Source organism: Drosophila sechellia, chromosome 3R (genome assembly GCF_004382195.2).
Source record: "Drosophila sechellia strain sech25 chromosome 3R, ASM438219v1, whole genome shotgun sequence".
NCBI lineage: Eukaryota > Metazoa > Arthropoda > Insecta > Diptera > Drosophilidae > Drosophila > Drosophila sechellia.
In genome coordinates, this window is record NC_045952.1 from 10,718,917 (window position 1) to 10,740,068 (window position 21,152).

Below are 21,152 nucleotides of genomic sequence, written 5' to 3' on the forward strand. Positions count from 1 at the left end.
CTTCCGACTGACACCCGCATCCCCATCCCATCCGCTCCTCCGTCTGGCCAGGCAATCTCCCATTTTGCGTGAGTGCCAGCGAGCGCACTGAAAATTAAAAGGGCTAACATAGTTTCAATTATAGGTAATACAATATATATACAGTAATATATCTTTCAAAACAGATTAAATTAAAATTTTTGTTAGTACCCTTTGCTAGCGACATTTTAGATTTTTATAAAGGCTTAAAAGCTTAAGGTTTAAAAAGTTTAAAGGCAAATATCAATATTACTAGGATAAGAATAGGATTAAAAAGGTTTGATCTATTTATTGTAAGGGTTTGACATTCAACATAATGTAACACGGTGTGTGGAATACCTCTTCACATCATATTATGCGTTGTAAGCTAATGGCTTAAACATGTTCTAATATGAACGTCTTTACAAATACTATATGTGTTATATTTTTCTCGCAGCGTATTTGTGCATGGCCTCATATATATTTTCGCATTTTGTACGTGCGTCACGGTGTCAACCGCAGTGCCCGGCGCCCCTTCTTGCTTCATGGTGCAGCCGTATCCTCCACGGCCCCCTCCATTTGGCCAAGGGACCTGCCGGGTTTTTGCGGCTGGTTGTTTGCCCTGGCACGTTGATGGCCATAAATACAGTTACATATGTTTGCATTGCGGCCAGATACTGACCGACCCGGCATCTCGTTTGGACCCCTTTTCCACCTCCTCCAGCCCTGTGCCACCCACATTTGCCTGCTCATCTCGTTAAAATTCTCATTTCCTACTCGCTTACTTTTTGTTTGTATTTTAAATTTCGTATTGCATTTAGTTTACGAGATTTAATTAAATGTTTCACTCGCCATGAAAGAGTTTGGCATTCATTGCCGTGCAAATAAATCGGTTAAAATATTTAGCCAATTTTTCTTGCTCCACCTTAAAGCGATTTAAAGAGATAGTATGAAATTTAATACAGATATCGAGAAGAAAAGATGTATTCATATTTCGTTGATTTATCACAGCTATGAACTGATAAGCAGAAAAGTAATGGGTTTGGCATAATTGCAGGGCTCTTTTAACTTATGGAATATTTATCCTTTATTGATATAACTCATTCCTTTTCTCTTCCATTCAGTGCTAAATAGCTGGGGCTACTAACTCCCTTTCAACCGATTGGCCTGCAATTCGAAACGATCTCAACGCAAAAATGGCACTGCAACGCACTGGGCATCAACAGCAACAAAGGACGAAACTAACTCGACACGGGCTGCAGCAACAACAACAGCAATTAGAAACAACAACAAAGGCCCGGCAACGATATAGAGCGGTGGGAAAATGAAACAAAAACCAGAAACGAGTTTTCCACTCAAATTTGCATTCAGCCAAAGAAATACAAAGGTATAAGCAAGGAGGAAGGAACCGACACAAACCAACAAACCAACAAACAAACGCAACACAATAAGAAAGTCGCCAGTGAAAAGGGGTCACAGGGCAAACACACGCACACAGACACACACAAAAATACAACACAGGAGCAGACCGCAACACAAATACAAGCATAAGGAGCGCATAAAACACAAAACACATTCAACACACGGACACAGAAGGACGAAGAGTGCATTGTGAACAATTTTCAACGAATTTCCAAAAGTCTACAAAGTAAAATAACTAACAAGCGTTCATTACGAATAACAAAGGAAACCATAATATTTGAAATTTGCTCTGTGATTTTCTATCGGAAATGGTTTAGTAATCCAAATAATAATAATACTAATAATAATACTATTTAATAACAACGTATTTATAAATACTGCAAAACTGCATTCCAAACCATAGAAAAGTTTATCAAATCCCCCAAGAAAAGCTTTAAACTCAATCGAAAACGTAAATCAACAATTTCTATAAATATTATCAAGCAAAGTTACACTGCGACTAATTAGACCAGCTAACGCTACTCGAAAACATAATTCGACCACAACCACAATTCCACCAAAGGACATCGCCACACCGGAGCCATGGACGAAATGCCCGACCTGTCGCACCTCACGCCTCACGAGCGGATGCAGATCGAGAATGTCCTTATGCGACAGAAGCAGGAGGAGGAGAAGCAGAACGAGATCATGCGGTGAGTTCGGTAGCCAGATACAGTGCGTTTCATTCAGAACTTCCAACTCTCGAGATACATTTCGTTTCGTTTTTGGTTGTAAAAATAAAAAGAGTCTTTCTGTCTTAGTCTTATGTACCTTTTTATTTCAATAAATAATCACAAAGGTTCTAAAATTATTAAGATTTTCTAAAATGGTTTTCTAAAAGGGTTTCATTAAAGCATGCAACGCTGAATCTTATTGCTTATTAAATACATATTATTGTCATAATCCTATTATTTGACGGATCTTAATGAACTAATTTGTTTATATCAATCTGTAATTTCTGAAATGAGTTTAAAGCCTTACAAACTAAGCCCTACATGTTTCTCTCTAACAAATCTCCTTCTAATACCAATTCATCCTTGCATCTTGATACCCCTGCAGGCGCAAACAGGACGAGGTGGTGACGCTGGAAATGCAAATCAGACAGCGATCCGAGCAGCAGAAGAAGGCCGGCGTCGAGCTGGATGCCACCTGTCACATATGCCTTAAGACCAAGTTCGCCGATGGAGTGGGCCACATCTGCCACTACTGCAACATACGCTGCTGCGCCCGCTGCGGCGGCAAGGTGACGCTGCGCAGCAACAAGGTGAGAGTTGTCCTCAATCCCATTCCCCGCGTCTGACAGCTCCTTTTGGACTCACTCCTTGGCCACTCCTGCCATTTGGGTTTACCCACCACTCGTTGAAACGCGCGCAAGACAGCGGATAAATGTTCTTTTTTCGTAAAGGGTGTCGTACTTATTTTCCGCTCATTGACAAATAGCACAACGCTGGTGCCAATATTACTGGCGACCCGGCTCCCGCTTGGCTAAGCAGCCATCACTCATACGCCCCATTGCCACGACATTGAATGGGATTGAGTGGCATAGCCATAGGCCACCGCCGCTTGTTGCCAACTGTCCCCAGTGAAGCGTTGGCCACATGAATAACTGCCCCTTGTCGCCTTGTAGTCCGCTGGATAATTGGGCGATGGGCGGGATAGAGTGGGTGAGCCTTGGAGTAGAGCCATGGCCTTCTCTCCTTCTCTCCATCCTTCCCTCCATCCTGGCGCCTCTCGATTCGACACTTATAATTTAGACATAATTTCCAGTTTCATACGACGCCTCTGGTCAAGGATATGAGATGACGGGGTCACTTGGGACGCTACAAATAGATTATATCGTTCTTAGATTCAGAATATACTAAATACCATGCACAAATCGAGGCTCCTTTAAAGAGGGTACATTCTTTTTCTTTTATAACATTCTTAGCTGTATAAATTAAATTTAAGGAACATAACTGGATGGTTAAGTTTATTTCGTGGCACCTTAACCCGTAGCCTTGATGGCAGGAAACCTTATGGTGGCATTGAAGAAAGTCTCTTCCGAATTGCTTCCTTGAAATCCACCATGGCAACCCTTCGCTCCTCTCGTGCATTGCATTTCAATTACACTTTTTCCAATTTTTATTTTACTCAGTGAACCGATTCCTCGGTTGCTTCCACCCGCTTTTCTTTCTCGCTGGCCAGGCTTATCATTTTCTGGCCGTGCTGCCAAACGTTTTTCCGTTGAACTGCTGCCAAAATGTCACACACACACACGCCCACTTACACAGGGGAACCGAAAAGGCCAGAGATGTGGACTTTGGAGGGTTCAGGAGCGAAAGCCAGGTCGCAAAATGAAACTAGATGGGCCAACAACTCCGAACAAATGCCAAATGGAATTTCAATTTGGCTGTGACACGGTGGGGTATCTTCACCAGGACTCTGTCTTGGATCTGAAGGCGCGGAAGATGAGCGACAGGTGGATCCAACGGTACCGATGGCTATGTCGATCACCCTGGAACGGAGCCACCAATTCCAAGTTGCTGAATCCCGCAAAGTATTCTCTCTCTCCGCGCTCCACGTAGGTGGTCATGAAGATATTCCCACTGAGAACGTGGTACAATCTTCTGAAGTAGTACAGCAATCTGGTATCAGGACCGGCCGGTGCTCCGCCTTCAATATCCTCGTCGCTATCCTCCGCAGATTCCTCCAGTTGAAACTGTATGCCGCTGAGACCCAGATTTAGTAACTCGTCCATGGAAAAGCCTGGTCGCAAATTTGAAAGCGTTGCAAGTGCACGTGTAAATTCCCCGGAGAGTCCCGTAGCTGTGTATGTGTGTTCAAATGATTGAAGCACCTGGGTAGACTAGATTGATTTAAACTTTAAGATGTACAAGAAAATGGTTCGTAAAAAACAGGGACTTCATGAGACGTTCAATGTATCCCTTTCATCTCGGCTATAATTCTTATATATAAATAAGTTGATGTCCTTAAATTTTTAATATGATACAAATATATCTATTGTGCCTCAATGTAATTCTAATGTTGTTCCCACATTCCAGGTCATTTGGGTGTGCATACTGTGTCGCAAGAAGCAGGAGCTGCTCTCCAAGACTGGCCAGTGGATCAACAAGACGGCGGCACAACAAGATGGTTTCATCCGACGCATCGAGCCGGATGGGAGCAGCGTGAGTAGATGTGCCCGCCCTGATAAAGTTCCCCACTTGAAGTTTTATTGTATGCGACAGGACATCTCGCAGCATCCCATCGTGGATCCGCATGACGCCACGGACAAGCGGCCCAAGCTGGAGAGGACGCGGAGTGCCGCCGAGAAGGAGAACCTACCGATGCAGCGGGCGGGCAGTATGCTGAGGCGTCAGTACTCGCAGCAGGAGCAGCCCACGAATCGTCGCCTCTCCGCGTCTGACAGCGGAATGGATCCCGTGATGAGTCCTGGCCAGCAGATGCAGCACCATCAGCAGCAGCAGCGAGCTCGCATGCAGCCGATGAATCCGCAGCAGGGGCAGCAGGGATACGGCATGCAGCAGCAGCAACAACCCAGATCAGGTGGCGCCTATCCCGATGATGACCCCAGATACTATCAGGTGAGTGCTCCGGAAATAAACTCAACAAATCATACAGATTTTGAAGAGGATTCTCTTAATTCACTATGGTATTTACACGTAAAATTGTTTTAATGCAGGGTGAACTCGATGGCCTGATGAGGCAGCATCCCCACTTGGCGCATCCCAGTCAGGTGCAGCCGCAGCATCCGCCGCAGTCGCACTCGCAACAGCAGCAATCTCAGCACCAGCAGCAACATCTTATGCCGCAGCAACATCGCCCATCGCCGCAGCAACATTCCCAGCAGCAGCAGCAACACTCGCAGCAATTCGCGGCCAGGCAGCAGCAGCAACAGCATCAGCAGCAGGTGCAGCAGCAATCGTACCACGCGCAGATCCACCAGCAGCCACAGCAACATCCGCATACCCACTCGCAACAGCAGCAGCAGCAACATCAGCAGATGCAGCAGCAGCATGGCCAGCCAGTGCCGCAGATGGGCGGCTACCAGAAGCCGCCACCTCTGACCCGCAACCTTACCATCAGCGGTGGTCATGCGATGGACTCCAGTGCCTACAGCCAGCAACAGCAGCAGCAGCAGAGGCGAGCTCTTGCAGGATCCCAGTACGCCTCGCAGCAACAAAGGTCCTTCAGCAGCTCCGAGGAGGAGTTTCAGCACCAGCTGTTGGCCGCCCAGGGCGCGGTGACGGTGACCGCGGGATCGGACTATGACGGTGAGTTGAGACGTTTTGTCCAATTCGCATCCAGCTCCTCCCTTCTCTATCTCTGCTCTATCTCCTTCTGAGATCTCTGAATGTCTCTATCCTTCGATCCCTGTCTCCCTGTCTGTACATCTATATATTCGTATCTATCGCTTCCATACTTTCCGCTCTGAATGTCCCGCAAGGCAATGCCCCAACTTCCAAATCCAAGTTAAATTTTCCTATATAATTCACTATCTCTCTCTCTCTCAATGTAAAACTCTCTTTGACTCGCTCGCTCTACAAAATCCAATATCCAAAACCAAAAAAATAAAAAAAGTAAAAAGCTAACTTTCGAAAACGTAGCACTATATCTTGTCTCACATTGGTGCGTTGTCTTTTTCTTTGACTCGTTTTGAGATCCAATATTCGATGTTTTTTCCAAGCCAATTCAAAAATTCTTTAACTTCTGTTTGCCTCACATTTCTGTGTTTCGTTTATCGGTGTACATATTTAATTTTTCAATGTCTATTAAACTCATCTTATAAGTTAGCGTTAAGCTTAATTTAAGGCCTTAAGTTCGATTTAAGCTGGATAAGGAAACCCCCAAATTTGCGCTTTGCTCCCAAATGAAAGTTTAAGCTGCTAAACTGGAAAAGTTTTGCCAAACATTTTCCCCGCAAAGGGAGAAACGCAACTTGCATGCCGAGGGCTATAAAAATAGAGAGCACACGCCCACTCAGACACACACACACAAACACACACCCACTACACACACATCAGTAGCACTCTTGCCGTTTTGGGGGAAAAGCGAGGAAAACTGAGGAAAAGCTTGGGCAAAAAAGAGCGAAAGGCGAATGGCGAGGAATGTTTTGTAGCGGAAACATTTCGTTGCGCTTATCTCGGGGGCACTTGACTCGGCAGCGAATGGAAGGGGAAATCTGAAAAGAGGTGGCGGAAAAGCGCTGTCGGTGGCTGGTGGGTGGTGGGTGGTGGGTGGTGGGTGGTGTTCGAGTGCACAAGAAGGTGCCGCGGAATCGGCGAAAGTAAAAATAAATTGTTTACAGAGAGAAAAGGCGAAAAGAGCCACCGCCAGCGAGACAAGTGCGCACTCCTGGACGCTGCCGCATGCTTTCACTTGGTTTTCACTGACCGTTAAATGCAATCAGCATAAATTATATGCCAGTGCAAGGCAGGAAGGTTGCACACAGCTGACCCGAAAACACATTTTCCAACGGGGGAGAAGGCAAGCGCGGGCAGTTGGCGAAAAAAAAATTGGTAAAATGGGGAAAATGCAGAAAAAGGCCGAGTGAGCAGGCTTTCCTTTTTGGCAGCCACCACAAAACATCAAGAAGTTGGCCAAGCAGCTGCACTCGGCTGATGATGTCGAGATGGTTGGGGGCTTTTTTGTCCCAAAGAGGGCGGTGGGGGTGGCATTTCCTTCGGCGGGGTGGGGCACACGGCTTCCTTCTGCTCTTCATGTTTTGAAAGATGCCGGCGACGTTGTCAAGTGCGATGCTGGCAAATTTATTATCCTAATTAGAAAGTTTCTTGTTGGCACTTGCTGCAGTCGTGCCACCCGTAAGTTTCCCCTCATGCACTCGAAAAAATAGCCTTCAGATAGATCAATCATCACAGGTATTCTTTTGCTTAAAACAAGAAAATAATAATCTGATTATTGATCTTACTGCGCTTAGCAATCAAATTTAATGTGAACAATGAAATGGTTCTCTTTACATTCCGTTCAAAGGGTTTCCTAGACTAAAATATTAGTAACTTCCAGTAAAATAGTATTTTTATAGCCATGTCCTTAACGTTTCTTAGAAACTTGGTAGTTAGTCTATTTGTAGCAAACGTTTTCCTTAAAGTGTACCCAGATTTCTCATCGTTTATTTTCTTGTAGTCTTTCGGTGGCAGTGCAACATGCGGCGCTTGGTGATTTAAATTTTTTATTGCTGCACATTAGCGCGCAAGTTTCTGGCAAGCATGTTGCACTTACACCGCCCACCGCTTACCGCCCAATCCGCCATCTCCCCGCACCGCCCACACAACTCCTTCTGTCATTTTCAAATTTCCAACAAACTAGCATATAATAATTATTGATTTCAACTTTGGCCCCAGGCTCACTCCCAGTACGAGTGTGCTTGTGGCGCATGGAGTGTGGCATAAAATTAGGCGCACCAAAGTTACAGGCCCACACCCACTCAACCACCCACCCACTGACAAGCTGCACCACCCACCTGATCTGGCGTGCAACCACAGCGATAACCAGGTGGCCAAACTTATGTCTGCATCCCGTAAATTAAATGCCGAAATGCAGCAAAGTGATAAAAGAAATCGAAACTGGAACCGAGACCGTGGCAAGTGAAAGTCTCAAGGGAAATGGAGAAAGTGGGCGGGTGTAGGGTGCACTGGTTGGACGCCATGTGGGTCCTGTTGTGGGTGCAGTTGCACTATGGGTTTTCCACCACAGTTGTGGCACGGAAAACCCACCATGTTGGCTGCTAGTTCACAATGGTCACAGTGAATACCACCAGACGTCATGCGTTGGAATTTCCCGTCGAAAGAGTCGCTTGGAAAATTCCCACACACCATCGCGTTGCATTAGAACGCATGCGCTGAACTTTCGCCCCCCCTCTTCGTACCCCTTTGTTGTTTTTACATCCACTTCCATGGCGGTGGGCGGTGGGCGGTAGGTTGTGGGCGGTCAAGTGGGTGGGTGGGGCAGAGAGCAGCTGATGTTGGCGTGAAGCGCGCGTAAACCCACAAAAAGTTTTGCTCAACCCGTGATTGAGGAAACTGAACGGATCAGAATTAAAAATACTATGAATAGTAATCTTATTGATGGGGTATTGTTATAATCTTGCCTAGTAAAATACATTTGTAAACTAAAGTTTTAGGTTATAAATATCTATGTACAACTAATGTACATATATATTATTTTCATGACAACGGGAAATAGACTAGCCTTCATAGAACATGCATTAAAATTATATTAAAATCAAACTCATTTTTGGCAAGAGTTTACATTGCTAACTTATAGGAATTTATAGGTGCTTAAAAGTATGCAATGATTTGCTAAAAATGTTATTTTGCATAGTTTTGGACAGCTTGATAATTGATTTAGGAGCAATATTTATTCCTTCATTGCTTTAGTTGATTGAAGTCCACAAAACTTCGTTAATATTATTAAAAATCTGAGTAGAATAGTTATATTTTGGTAAAGGCTTCACTCTATGCCCATAACTCTTTCCAAAAAAGTTAGCAACAACATCGATCTGCGTCACATTAGCCACTTTTGGCTTTTTGCCCTCCTGTTGTCCTGTTGTTGTCCGAACGGAGTCCTCTTCCCAGTTCGGGTTTTCCCTGCCAGCGACGTCATTTCATTCAGTGCCTCTTTTAGTTTCGCCGATTTTTGTGCAGCGTCATGGTCCTTACTACAGCCAGCAACAACAACGAATGCACTGCCACTTGCAACGGCAGTGTCAGCCATCCGTCGCTTCAGTTACCAGCTTTTCCGCATCCAGCACGCGCAGCACCGCCCACTGACCCGCCCACCGCCCACCACCCACCGCAGCGCCCGCTTTGCTGGAAGGCAAAGACAAACACGTTGACTTTGCCACAGAGATTCGCCTTGAAGGTGGCAAACACAAACAGCAACACACACACACACACACGCACTCATACACAGGAAAAACGCGCTGACCCTAAGGTGGGCGTTGGGGTGGTGGTAGGTAGAAAGTGGGCGGTGGGTGGCAGCAGCAGCTGTCAATGTTATCGCTGCTGGCTGCTGCGTCGGCTGAGGCAGCGGCAGCGGTGTTGGCCACGCGCTTAACTTTATTTTTAGTTCGGCACTGGAAGCGCCATGGGAAAGTCGGCAACAGCAACAACAACGACTGGCCGCCGTGTAACATTGTTATTGGAAATAAGAAACAACAACGATGGCAGCCGAGAGAGAAAGAGAGTAGGCGCAAGGGAAAGCGAACGGCAGCGTAAAGTGAAAATTCCATTGAGATTTTTTATGAAATCGAAACGAAATTAGTTTTCGATGAACTTTAAAGGCGAGTAAACAGCCGCAGCGGTCCCGCTCGCAAAATTCGCACGTGTGTCGCAAACGGAAAAAAAATAGAAAAAAAATATTGTACTACCCATAATATATAAGCAAAATTACGTTTGCTGGAAAATCGGAAAATCCCCGCTAACGAAATACTAGTGAAAAGCGCAAAAAGCCCACGAGTAAGTGAAATCGAAAGCAAAGCGGGCGGAAAACGAAAGCCAAACTCTGTGAAATGTGAATGTCGAGTTAAAAATAACCTTGGTGGGAAATTGTACAAGCCAAAAGGAGGAAAAATAGGCCCGAGGAAAAGCCTGAAATGTGGCTGTCCGCCGAGGAAAGCGGAGAGTGCGAAGAGAGAGCGGCGGTGCCAGTTAAACAACATAAAGTGTACTTAATTGGCCCTGAAGCATAAATAATTGAGAGCTTGGCATTGAGCAGCAGCCAAGGCTAATTGGTCAGCTTCCGAAGCTGCAAAAAAAACCAATAACTACGCCAAAGTGTGCAAAATTTAAATAAAGCTCAAATAAATTGCAAACAAAGTGAAAGTGTGTTAAAACAAAAGAGGTAACCACGACCTTGAAGTCTCTTTAAATCTGCCTAATTGAGCGAAAGCGTACCAAACAACCAAGGCGAAAAAAGGCAAACAAATTTGCTCTCGAATCAGTCAATCGACTAACAATACACTGCGCAAATTGTGGCGCCCAACTGACGCTTTTGCATTTGGCCAACCACCCGAGCCACGAGCCACTCAGTGAACCACTAAACCGCCCTTCCACCCACCTAGCCCCCGATCCGCCCATCCACCTACGACCCCGAACCCAAGGCACTCGCATGGAGGGCCTAAAAACCCCACCCTTTCAACCACCCATCCACACACACACTTGCAAAAGAAAAAGCGGAGGCAGCAGCAACTTAATATTATTGTTTTATTTTTATTTTTGTTTATTTCCCATTTTTGTGTTGGTTAGCAGGTAGAATAAAAACGCTCGATTTGTTTACTGTACTGCCACGCAATCTGTGTGTGTGTGTGGGTGGCTTTGGGTGGTGCTCATTGGTGCCACCTGAGCCCCACCGTATGTGTGTGTGTGTGTGTGAGTGGGTGGTTGGCTTACATGCCCAGCAATTTGTACCACAAATTAGGCAACGGCAAAACAAACCTAAATTTCAATAGCAAGCAAATCTGTAAATAAGAAAAGCAATATCGTAAAATAAAACAAAGGAAATTCTTCGCAAATCACTGACATATGGAAAAATAACTTCAAAACGAGTGTACCCCAAAAAAAACTGAAATAAAATTCTAAAAACTCAATATAGAGCAAAGCTGACTTTTGAGGTGAGTGTCAGTTGCAGTTAGTCAAGCTTCTCTTGAAGTGCACCCACAACAGCTACAACAACCACCAGAAAACCAAACCACAACTGCCACACACACTCACATCAACGAACCACATTCAAGCCACAATGAAAATGCTTAGATAGCCAAAAAGTTGAATATTTAAATGCAAAATGCAAATAGATTAGCACCCAGCGTACAGAAATGCTTATGGCCAAAAAAAAGCAAAAAAACAATCAGTACGAAAGCAACTGGCATTTGTCGACAAAGAATGCAAAATAGCCACTTTTGGGTAAATGCCAATAATTAAGTTTTCCTCGAATCAAAATAACGCTGGAAATTTTAATTGAATTTTATTACAATTCTGGCCTGAACTTCATCTTAAACTCAAGTTATTTTCGTGGAAACAGTTTATTTTGAAAGACTATAATTCTATTAATAAAGTTGGAGCTCAGTTAATGCTTAGCTTTAAATGCTTTGGCTTTATACTGATGTCAGTCAGAAGTTTACAAATCAGTAAAGAAGTCATTTAATATATTATATTCAATCAGTATCAGTTGAAGTAGCCCGTCTGTCCCTCTGTTTGATCTTTCGTTTTGTACGAAAAGTAGTTTCCCAGTATAGGGAATATAAGTATTGGTTTTCCGATTATATCCTTTTCCTTTACTATCTTCAGTTATTTCTACAAAAATAAACAAGTTAAAACTTAGTGTGACAGACAAAAAAAACTGTAAATTAGACGAAGATATTCGATGAAAACTCTTTTATCCCGATTTCGTAGCCCTACATGTTGTTGGTATAGATTCAATTAAACTAGGCAGGTGACAATCCCTCTCAGTCACTTTCATTCGAACTCCATTGCACTTAGCCAAAACTAAAGTGCGCTTTGTAGAGAGCTCTCGGTGTGTTAGTTACATGTTACAGCTTTCGTGTTAGCCGCAAAATGTGAATGTGTGTGCATTGTCGCCCCCCCCGCCTTTCAAAAACTTCCACAACAAACATCCCCCGCTCAAACATGCCGCCCAAAAACTGTGCAACAAATTTGTGAAATGAATTACGTTTTCGATTAAACACACAAAATCAATAGCTCCTCCGATGGGCAGTCAATGGGATGGGGTCGAAAACTAAAATGGCAACCGCAACATCAACGCGAAATGTGTCGCATATGGGCGACCAGGCTGTGAATAAGTAAATATAGACCGCACTCCTGCGTGGGTGAGCTGGCTGTGTGTGTGTGTGTGAGTGTCACAGGACATATGAAACGCGTGTTTGTTTGGCTATTTTAAAATGCTACCAGCCGAGGATCTTTGGGGAATGGGGCTGAATTTAATTAAATCGTTGACCAACACCAGTTGACGTTGATGTTGCCCGTTTGTTTGTGGTTGTATGTGTGAGTGTTTGCGTGTGTTTGTGAGCGCCCGTTTGCGGGCATTTGTGTGCTATTTATGCGCCTGCGTGTGTCTGTGTGTGTGAGAGTGTGTTTCGGAGCGTTGGTTTAAAAATAGCACAAGCTACGGCTGCTTTCTCCCATTTCTCCCGCTCTGCCGCCTATGATGATGATGATGATTTTAGTGTCCTTTTGCCAGCCCAACGCCCGTTACACCTACTCTGCCCCGCTGACCTCTCGCCCACACAGACTCCTTATACCGCCTGTCAGCCAAACTGGCTTAAATTTATGGCCAAAAATATAAAACAGGAAGCACACACACACGCACACACTAATGTGAAATTTGTTTGATTTTTCGTTTCTTTGTTTGTTGCACAATGCGATGATTGTGCGCAGCCTTTCTCCACAACAACTACAATAAGTACAACAACAACAGCAACACTAACAACAATGAGAAAGGTCGCCAAGGGACAGAAATGACCGTGTTTTTGTGTACATTATTGATTTTTGCTTTCTTTTCTTGGTCTTTTGCGCCTTTCACTTCCCCCCTTTCGTGCCAGCACCGCCCCCTCTGCCCCCCTTGAAGCAGATTGTGCGTGTGGTTTCTCAAATAATTTACTTTACTTTGGCTTTGTTTTACTTTCGTGCCTTCTTTTGTTTACATTGTTATCGCTGGGTCTTGCTGCCTTTATGTAATTTTTTCACTCGTTTTTATTTTCTTATTTTCTTCTTATTTTTATTTCACTTGTTTTTGTTTTGTTTGCCGTCGCTACAGCTGTTGTTCTCGTTGTTGTTGCCCATTATGCGCAAAATAAACGTTTTGTATCGTGACCAAAGTCAAATGAAAGTATGCCAGGGGTATGGCCCACAAAACTATAACTGTATGGGTGACTACGCCTGAATGTATGTGTGTGTGTCTCGGAAAACTAGTTCTTTTTCGCACCCAAGGCGATTGTCTGAGTGAGTGCTGGCATGGTGTGTGTGTGTAAGTGTGCATTTGTTTTAAAGAAAATGGTTGAAAATGCGTTTGCAACAACTTTTATTGCCTACTTTCAAGGGCGGCAGATAAACTGCTCTTTTTGTTGAGTACAAATGCAACAGTAATATAAGTTGGAAAGCTTTTAGTCGCTTATAAGCACTGGAAATCATCAGAACTAAGTTATATACATTAGGCCTAGCACGGTAGTTATAGTTATTTAAATTTAAGTATGTCATTAAGTAAATTTAATTGATCTCCCCTCAGACTTATGTATATGCCTCATAGAGTAAGCTAGTAAGCTAGTTAGTCTAACTCACATTTACCACTCGAACTCACCTTTGAAATGTTGTTTTCATATATTTTTCTCCACTCTTTCTCTCTCTCTGGTCTACCCTGAAAATGAAACTCCAACCAACTTGCCCGCCACAAAAACCAAAATAAACCGAAAAAATGCCCAAAAATACCCTATGAATAATGTAAATGATACCCAAAATAAACATCGAATAGCAGGTAATTTTGGCGGCGTTCAAGGTGTCCAAACCGTACTCTCGCCCGGCGATCTACAGATTCATGCAAATGTAAGCGAAACAAAAAAATGATTAAAACCAGGCCCAAAGGCATTTAATGCGAATTTGAATTTGAATGTGTGTGTGTCTCTTCGATGTTATTGTTTCTTTTGAGTTTCCCAAACACGCGTCACAAGCGAAAGCAAGGAATGTGCGATTTTCTTAGTTGTTAACTTTGTTTCCTTTGTTCGAGCACTATCGTCCCTCACTCACACTTTCTCCCACACACGCTCCACAACTTTCTCCTCCCCTAGAATTGTCTATAATAGCCAATAAGCTGGTGATGCGTTAAGCGTTTGTTTTTCGCTTCCGATTCAGATCTCTCGATCGTCACTTGATTTCCTCAACCACTCAACCACACAACTATTTCTCTTTTTTCTGGCTGTGAACACACGTTATCGTTGCTGGACAACATTTTTTAAAAAACGCTTTTGAGATCCTTTTATATTCGTTACTTTCTGCTTTTTTATGTATCTTCTACGTTTTTAAAACTACCTGTAAATGTGAACTGATACTGATACGAAAAACAAAAAGAATTTTGACAACACATGAAGTCTTGGTGAACAATTTGCATGGATATCGTAACGCTGTTTCCTGTTTCCTCCTTACTTCAACCAGAATATTCACACTACCTTGAACACACACCCCAACATTCAGAACAGTCTACACTGTCTCCCTGGGCCAACAATTCCCCGAGTTTCCGATTTCCCCGAAGACTTAGCTTGTAACTTAATGCTCTTGCGACTTTTAGCCACAACAGATAAGTATTTCCAAGCCTTGTACTTCTCCGAAAACCTTTTAAAAACCGGGCACTTACCCCCCTGATTCATCTTCTCCCGGCCCCCGGCACTTTTAGACCCAGCAGTCGCGGGCACTCGTAGTTCTAGTCGTAGGTCTGCTTATGATACTCGTACTTACCCAATCTTAGCTTACTCATGCAGCTCTTGTCGAAATTGTATGGTAATGTCGCGGATTTTTCGAAAATTTTCCATACTATATACATAGTTTTGATCTAAAGATACCATATAAACTTATCTGTAATAATGCATTTTAGTTCTCTAAAGCCATTTTATTTTACCACAGATTTGTTTACTTAATAGAAGGCACAAACGTAATAGTGAAAGCTACTACATACACTCATTACAAAAACCAAATAAATTCTAAAAATTCAACTTGACAAATTCAGCATAACATGTTTATTTTATGAAGTTTTCGAAAAATCAAGAACTTACTCCATTTTCCCCATTATCTCGAACTCACAAGGCTGGATCTGAGCTGATCCACGAAACTAAGTCTTATATCATACGTATTTATTTGCTTTGAACTTTTGCTTTCTCAACCGATCGATTACCATTATGATTGTGTGCATTTATTGAAACATCTGAAAAGGACAACAAACTATGGCAGGCAAGCGGCGCAGTCCCCTTCCAGGAATAACCAATCCAAACCGAACCCCTGAGACCCCAAAGACATCCCAGAGTCCCCTGAACCACCCCAAAAATCCCGAAGAGCAACCCCCCCTAGTAGCGTTTATAGCCACACCCAATCAACATCTACCACCCCTACAGGCGGGCGCCTCCAGGTGCGCACCTCATTGGATCCGTGGCGCCAGCAGCGCAGCCTCAACGAACGGGATCTGCTCAGCAGCGGCAGTGGTGGTGGTGGCGTCGGTGGTGCTGACTTCCGCCACCTGTCGCACGCCACCCAGCGGCTGTACGCCTCCGCCGATCAGCGGGATCGCTACGAGCTGCAACTGCAGCACCGCGAGCGCCTGGAGCAGTATCCTTTCACGCGCACCGCTCGCCTGAACGTCCAGCAGCGCAACTCGCTGAACCGCAGCAACCACGAGCGGCAGTTCTCCGGCGGCGGAGCAGGCGTAGGGCCAGGAGGAGCGGGTGGTGGTGGTGCTGCTGGCGCCTACCGACGTGCCCCGCCCTTGGCAGCCGCCGGCGGCGGTGGCAGCAGCAGCAGCAGCACCACTAGCAGCAGCTACTATCCCCAATCGAAGCCACAGATTGTGATTGGTCCGGGATCGGGCTACGATCGGGGATCGGGATCCATGGCTTCCATGGCATCGGCAGCGGCGGCAACAGCGGCGGATGCCCAGGGTCAGGCGGCGCGGAATAGCCAGCGTGGTGGTCTGCTGGGCGCCACGAGAGGCGGCGGTGGTAGCAGTTCCGTCAGTTCCACGGAGGCTGCCTACTGGGACGAACCGGCCACCAGTTCCTCCTCGTCGGCCGCCCAAGATTCGCGGCGTTTCACCGAGCGTAGAATAAAGAAGACGGTGCGTTTCGATGCCCACGACGAAGAGGCCTCCATATTGGCCAGCAGTTCACTGCCCCCAGTCACGGCAATCCTGCCCTCCACGGCTGTGGATGTGGGTGCAGCCACCATATTGAGCAGTGGAAAGAGCCTGGATGCCGGCGGAGTTGGTGGAGCTGACTGGTCGCGATGGGAGGCCGAGCGACAGGGTAGCCAGGACTCGGCCACCAAGGACTCGGGCATCGATACCAGCAGCACGTTCACCAGCAGCGAGGACTCGAATCGAGGAGATGGGCCCAAGGTACACACAGATCGTAGCTGGAGAAGAAAGATGAAAATATAACCAAGATGGGCAAGAATGCATTGTGTCTGTGTAGAGTCCTCTCTCTCTCTCTCTCTTTGTCTCTTTCTCCCCCTTTGGAGTCCACAATCCGTTTGTCTGTGTGGGGAGTAACCCATGAAACCCAAGAAAAAAGAAAAGATATCCCACCAACTTTCTCTGTTTGTTGTTCTTGTCATGTCCAGAAAGCAACCATAAACCACAGACCATATTCAAGCAATGATATCGTTTTTGGTTATCACTCCCAGCTCGCAACTAACTTCCAGCTATTGTGACAAACATCTTGACAATTTCAGCAAACAACCTCACTTCAAAAACCAGAACCCAGCGATATTCGAAACCCACAAATAACCAATCTTGCATGCCCCAAAATAATCCGACTTTTTCCAAACCTCTAAGTGTTGTGCTTGCATGAATCTCCACCCAAAAAACCAAAAATCCGAAATACCCCTTAGCACGCCCTGCATGATTGCTAAATGTCGTTAATCCACACCGTTTTTTAGCATTCGAAATTTATATGATCCGTACCTCAGGTTGAGGTAACTCTTGAATCGTGTGTGTTCTCAAAACAAGTAGGAATACCAATAAAACTACTCTGTATCTATATCTGTGCGCTATGCCAACTATCCGTGATTGCGTAGAACATGTTTCCAGACTCTAAGAAAAACAAAACAAAAACTTGAATGTGAAAAGCTGTACAAAACTGTTACTTTCTACTGTTATACATATGTTTTCGTTGACCAACTCTAATTGTAAGTTACGTCTAGAGTTTAAGCTGTATGTCTAAGGCGTTTCGAGCAGTGCAAAAAGCTAACTAAAAACAATTCTACTTCCCGCATACGATGGCTCCCCACCGACACCACATCCAACTACTTACAACCAAAATCTATGCACGATCATCCGCAATCCGAACTGTAAACTGTAAACCACCAATCCCACCAAAATAATAATAACCAATCACCAAACCAAATCAAACCAATTACCATCCCAACCACCACACCCACGTAAATCGTAAATCGATCGCTGCGCATATAGAATCCGGTGAATTGGCAAACATCCGCGGACAATACTCGCCTGATCGGGCACATGATATTGCGTAAATACTATGATGGGGAGGATATATTAGGCTTAAAGGTCAACGGCGGTCAGCCCCTTGCAACGGGTGGATCGGGATCGGGAGCGGGAACGGGAGCAGCGGTAGGAGCTGGAGGTCCATGCGGGGCCATTGTGGAGAAGGTGAAGCGCGGATCGGTGGCCGATCTCGAGGGAAGGATTCGACCAGGTAATGTGCATCCCACTTCATCCAGCCATCGCATCTCACTCTGACTTTTCTCTCTATTCTTTCTATCTGTCTGTGCTCAAACATCTCAATGCCATTCATCCAACGCTCATCCATCGATCGATCGACGGAGCAGGCGACGAGATCCTCGAGTGGAATGGCCGCGGTCTGCACAACAAGAGTGCCGACGAGGTCTACGACATCATCGACGAGAGTCGCCTGGACGCCCAGGTGGAACTGATCGTCAGCCGGCCGATCGGCAGCGGCGGCGGCAGTGGCGGCAGCAGCACCAACGTCAGTCCCATCAGCGGAGCCTCCGGCGGATCCGCCAACAGTGTGCCCGCTCGCCGCTCCTCGGCCAACTTCCCGCACAGCGGGTTGGCGAACAGCATGGCCGGCAGTGCGGTGGTCAGCAGCGGGGGAAGATATCGGCAGCGCAAAGGTACTATACCGTATCCATATAGAATGTATGGTTCCCAAAGACGGCGGATTCCATAGGGATTGTGTGTCTGTGGAAGAGCGTGAGCAAGTGTGATTAAAATGGGTGTTTCTCCTTAATTTCTAAATACATCCTCAATTACAGTGTATCATTAGAGGTGCCAACACCTTCAATTATTAGGAAAATATTAGAGCAATTCTACATGTTATCCCATGCGCTATATTATAACCACATTAATTAAACTAGAATAAAATCCATAAAAATTCAATTGAAGTCGATTAAAGATATAATTGAGGTCATTATATCTTCACATTCTGATTGAACTTGTGTCAAGTGTGTATGGTGGTGCAAACTGATGGGTGAAAAACAAAGATCTAAGTCACATCCATTAATGCAACCACAATGTTATGACTTATCATCTAACGATACCACACAGTACATGATAACTCGACTTAACCGCAACTCAAATTTATATGAATACCAAGCATATTCCCAAGCATAACCTTGGCTTCAACCATTTTACAGCTCCCGCGGTCGAGGCCATTGAAATCCATCGGGACAAGCCGAGCGTGCTAATCACCTCGCCCGGCTCGCCGGACATCCACACCAGTGTATCCGGACCGGGATCGGTATCAGGATCAGGACTCCGGCAACGTGGCGGCATCGGGCAGACACAGCGCCTGGGACCAAGCCACAGTACCCACAGCCACAGCAGCAGCGGGAGTGGCAGCGGCAGCGGTAGCAGCACCAGCAGCGTCCACGCCCCCGCCTCCGCCCACGGCCCCGTCCACGCGTCGGCGTCCGCTTCCGGTTCCGCCCCTGGCGGCCTGCACGGCACAACGACGTCGGGCCACCATCACCACCCACACCACTACCACCCGCACCAGCATCCGCTTCCGCATCCGCACCAGCACCAGGGTCCGCCCGCCGCCCACCTGCAAGGCCACGGGGTGGGCGGTGGCATCGGCATGGGCAGCGGCTCCGGCACCACCACACAGCCCATCCCCATCGAGGGGCGGCTGCAGCTGAAGCTCGGCTACGACCAGAACACCCTGCAGCTGATCGTGACCCTGGTCTGCGCCACCGGCCTCTCCCTGCGCCAGAGCGGAGCAGGCCGCAATCCATATGCAAAAGTGAGTGCCAAATTAAATTATTAAATTAAATAAAATTTCATTAAAGTTTCTACATTCGTTTTGTATCTACCTATAAATGAACTATTATTTCTTACCATGCAAGGTGTTCCTTCTGCCCGATCGAAGCCACAAATCCAAGCGGCGAACAAAGACGGTGGGCACCACCTGCGAGCCCCGATGGGGCCAGACCTTTGTCTACTCGGGTCTGAGGCGCTGCGACCTCAACGGCCGACTGCTCGAGGTGAGTTGTCCCACATTACAGCGCCCCTATATGATTAATCCAACGAGATGATTCCACTCGAAAGGTGACGCTGTGGGACTATGTGCGGTACGGAGCCAACGACTTCATCGGCGAGGTGGTCATCGATCTGGCGCACCACATCCTGGACGACGAGGCCGAGTGGTATCAGCTGCAGCCCCACCAGGACACCTCCTATCTCGTATGTGTGGGCCGCGGCTCTTTAAGTTCGTTCATTTGGTTTCCATTTTGCGTTCGTTCGTTTCCGTTTCCTGGTTGTTAAAGAGGTGTTGGTAAACACTTGAAAAGAAAATGAAATGAAATCGATGGAAACACACAGAGTTCAGGTTCAGTTCCACGAACGAAGTTTTGGCGAGTGAAAAACTTAACACAAATCTGGCTAAAAGTCAAATGGAAAATGTTATCGTTTGATTACAATTATTTGTTTTTGTTCATTGGTTTGTAAAGCTCGATGTTTAGGTGAATTTGGTCTTCACTTTCCCAGCTCACAATCTAAAACTTCCTAATAGCTTTGTTTCTTAAGATCGTAAGATTTAAGGTAAATGGATGAAAGTGAAGGCCAGAATCAACCTGGTAATGTCCTTTACCCACTCTGCTCAGCCCCCCCGCAGCAGCTGCCCGGTTTGAACAAAATTATTAACTCCGCATTGTCATAAACTGTTTATTTTTCGTTGGTTTTTTGTCGTGCACCCGCCAATACACCACCACCCAAATAAAAAAAAACACCACCCACCATTGCCAACTACAACAACAATAACATCATCAAAAACAACAACACGTGCGATATCCATACAACATTGCGACGCAAAATTTATGACAACAACCAACCAACTAAACAACCAACAACGAAAACAGTTACGTGACGAGGGCAGCGATGTGGACGGCCTGATACTGACACCGACAGATCATTTATCACCGCCGAGCACCATGTCGCGCCTTAGTGATTCGGACACCACGTCCGACTGCGACATCGATGGAATGACTCCGGGGGCCAGCATCTCGTCCATGGGCAGCTCAGCGAGTCCGCCGCCCCTGCTAGAGGTAACAGCCACCACAACAACTTGAAAACAACTTCAACAACAGCCTGAACAACAAACATCAGAGAAACACTACACTGAGCGAAAGCACCACATAGGACACACACAAGAAACAAGCTTCGGGAGTTACAGAAACCGAATCAAATTTATTATTTCATTTGTATATAGTACACATCGAGAAACGGGGAGGTCTCATCCAAGCCAAAACAACTGACAGCAACAACAAGAGCGAGGAGACCAAAAACACCGACACGTGCATACATTAGACTTCAATCGCAGCTTGCCAACTTCCAGTGACACTCAGCCCCACACACAGATACATGCATACATACATACAAACAAGCGAACATTTCCGCCCCAGCCACCCACTAAGCCACACACACGC

At 45.8% G+C, this 21,152-nt stretch overlaps 2 protein-coding genes across 13 annotated transcripts in view; one reads left to right on the plus strand and one right to left on the minus strand.

The window, feature by feature from the left end:
* LOC6616672 (regulating synaptic membrane exocytosis protein 2) overlaps positions 1-21,152 on the plus strand; it is a 43,364-nt gene that overhangs the window by 5,805 nt on the left and 16,407 nt on the right. For 3 of the 12 annotated variants that reach the window (XM_032723142.1, XM_032723131.1, XM_032723132.1), the window contains exons 3-14: positions 1,122-2,111; positions 2,518-2,722; positions 4,500-4,625; positions 4,686-5,042; positions 5,141-5,732; positions 15,587-16,581; positions 17,656-17,902; positions 18,036-18,341; positions 18,864-19,471; positions 19,575-19,712; positions 19,777-19,911; positions 20,586-20,771. In XM_032723142.1, the coding sequence (XP_032579033.1) occupies positions 2,002-2,111; positions 2,518-2,722; positions 4,500-4,625; positions 4,686-5,042; positions 5,141-5,732; positions 15,587-16,581; positions 17,656-17,902; positions 18,036-18,341; positions 18,864-19,471; positions 19,575-19,712; positions 19,777-19,911; positions 20,586-20,771 (4,005 nt within the window). In that variant the 5' untranslated portion in view covers positions 1,122-2,001. Of the gene's footprint in view, positions 1-1,121; positions 2,112-2,517; positions 2,723-4,499; positions 4,626-4,685; positions 5,043-5,140; positions 5,733-9,573; positions 14,031-15,586; positions 16,582-17,655; positions 17,903-18,035; positions 18,342-18,863; positions 19,472-19,574; positions 19,713-19,776; positions 19,912-20,585; positions 20,772-21,152 lie in introns of those variants that run through there. The other 9 variants (XM_032723138.1, XM_032723139.1, XM_032723140.1 and 6 more) reach the window with 7 other exon arrangements.
* On the minus strand, positions 2,729-4,310 carry LOC6616673. Its single transcript, XM_032723148.1, has one exon. It carries the CDS (start codon positions 4,193-4,195, stop codon positions 3,869-3,871), a length of 327 nt encoding a protein of 108 aa, XP_032579039.1. The 5' UTR covers positions 4,196-4,310; the 3' UTR covers positions 2,729-3,868.